The sequence below is a fragment of the Pundamilia nyererei genome, unplaced genomic scaffold (genome assembly GCF_000239375.1).
Source record: "Pundamilia nyererei isolate P.nyererei 1_Seehausen unplaced genomic scaffold, PunNye1.0 scaffold02687, whole genome shotgun sequence".
NCBI classification, from domain to species: Eukaryota; Metazoa; Chordata; class Actinopteri; order Cichliformes; family Cichlidae; genus Pundamilia; species Pundamilia nyererei.
Window position 1 is genome coordinate 1 of NW_005190088.1, and position 2,389 is coordinate 2,389.

General features: G+C 42.2%; 1 protein-coding gene across 1 annotated transcript in view; it reads left to right on the top strand.

Annotated features, from left to right (window-relative positions):
* Positions 1-180: 180 nt before the first annotated feature.
* LOC102200659 (N-acylneuraminate cytidylyltransferase-like) overlaps positions 181-2,389 on the top strand; it is a 4,772-nt gene continuing 2,563 nt past the window's right edge. Inside the window, exons 1-3 of the mRNA XM_005755726.2 lie at positions 181-517; positions 1,212-1,354; positions 1,497-1,666. Coding sequence (XP_005755783.1) covers positions 276-517; positions 1,212-1,354; positions 1,497-1,666 — 555 coding nt within the window. The 5' untranslated portion in view covers positions 181-275. The remainder of the gene's footprint in view (positions 518-1,211; positions 1,355-1,496; positions 1,667-2,389) is intronic.

Sequence of the window (2,389 nt, forward strand, 5' to 3'; positions counted from 1 at the left end):
TTGGTTGATTTATTTCGCAAGAACTCCGTGAGTGAAAGCTAGCAGGCCATATTTTCGTTTTTAAGGCAGACTCGTTTGTTTGGGAGGATTTTTTTTTTTTTTATTTCTTTGTCATTTCGGTCCACACTCCACGCCAGTTGGTGGCGGTAATGCACCATTTTGCTGTTTGCTAACCGCCAGTAAACCCTATAAAGAAGAAGAAGAATTTGTTTCCAGCAGCTTCATTTCCTCCCTTTTGCCCCAAAAGTCTGTTTTTAACCACAAGAACCGCTTTAATGTCCGCTAAGCGAAGACACGATGACAACGATGCGGACGGAGCTGCTTCTTCCGACATGAAACAGAAGAAGAGACAAGTAGCTGCTTCTTCCAACAAGAACCAGAAGAGACATGTAGCTGCTCTCATTTTGGCACGGGGGGGAAGCAAAGGCATTCCGCTTAAAAACATCAAGCCCTTAGCCGGTGTCCCCCTCATGGGATGGGTGCTGAGGGCTGCTGTGGACTCCGAAGTGTTTGATAGGTACGTTGCAAATGTGTGACGGTGATTTCAAACTAAATTAGAGCTGCAAGGAGCTCATATCTCTGTGTCTGCTGGACTCGAGACTCCTCCATGTCCCTGTGGAACCACCAGTTCAAATTAGATCCACATGGGATGATCATTGTACCCTACTGCGCATTTCCCTGTTTCTTATAGGTGGCTCTTTAAGTATTAACGAATGACTCATCAATCTACTCTGAGTCGGTGTTCCAGGCTAAATGATTTTTACGGGTTATTATTACTGGTTAGATTTATTTACATATTCCACTCTCCGTGTTGCATCCACAGATTCGTCATATACACAATCAAGAGGGATATACAAAAGAAGAGAAAGGGAGAAATTGGAGAACAAAGTGCTTAGAAGTAGCGCAAAGGACTATGTGTGTGTATAGAGTCCATGTGTGAGCGGTCTGAGTGATGGGGTTACTCAGCCGACTTATTTGTTGGTGGATATGTTTGCCCACTGTTATCAATTTGTCCATCTGTCAGTATGGGCCTTTATAGTGTCCGATAAATAAAAATGAAACGTGAAGAAGAGAAGCACCCTTCAACCATGCTATGAGTGTTTATATTGTGTAGTTTTTTCACCAGAGGGCTCTCTACAACTTTCTTGTTGTTGCAACATGCCTATTTGAAATGCAATAAAAACAACAACAATGCGTCTTTTCTTTCACAGTGTGTGGGTATCAACGGACCATGCCGAGATTAAGAAAGTTGCTGAGGCATGGGGTGCTCAGGTGCACCAGAGGAGTCCTGAAGTCTCCAGAGACTCTACTTCATCATTAGAAACTATCCAAGAGTTCCTCGAATACCATAATGGTAGGTACACCTGCAACCCACAGCTGCCCCTCCCATCACGCAAAACTGCTGAAGTGTCAAAGAATCCGTTTTTACGCTGTTGTTTCACGAGCATCATTCTTCTGCCACACAGTTGAAAATTCTTTGGCTTTTGTTTTCACAGAGGTGGATATAGTTTGCAACATCCAGGCTACATCCCCGTGCCTCCACCCGTTCGATGTGAAGGAGGCCTTAAAAAAGATCACAGAGGACGGCTATGACTCCGTCTTTTCAGTGGTCAGGAGACACCAGTTTCGGTGGAAGGAGGTAGATGAATTATGTAAGTTAACACATGTTTGACTGTTATGTGCATGCTGAGTTCACAGACAGTTGTTCATAGCATGCACTGTTCTTGAGCTAGTCTACAGGCCATGTTAGGTTTGGAGGTCTGAAGCGATTGGCAGCCTCTGCACACTGTGTGCCTCACCGTTAGCTGAGCCTGCTCTGTGATTTTATGTGGCCTACCACTTTGTAGGTGAGTTGCTGTCTTTCAGTTGCTTCCACTTGGATATAAAACCACAAACAGCTGACTGTGAAATATTTAATAGCAAGGAAATTTCACAACTGGACTTGCTGCACAGGTAGCATCCTGTAGGTGTTTGATTTTATACACCTGAATTCAATTATTTGGATAAGTGAGTGAATAATATTGACATTATATTGTATCTGTAAATGACATTACAACAGCCTATTTGAAGTAATTTTAGACAGTCTTGGTTCGTTGATGTTTTATTTGTTGTTTTGCTAAATAGATCTATGTGCATATCTTTACAAGTTGCAGTCTGTCAGTTCTGCAAAATCTTTTTTCTTTTTTTTGTCAGTGTGGACCTACTTTGAATGTGCCAGTGGACCTCCACCTTAGTAACTTATTAACTGGGATGAAACAAATCCTACCAATGCAACTCGAATATTCTCCTGTCTGAACAAACAACTGATCACTCACAGCCTTTGAATTTTAGATGTTAGAGTGACATCAATTAATTAATTAGATATCAGTTGGTATGGTGGTATTGTGTG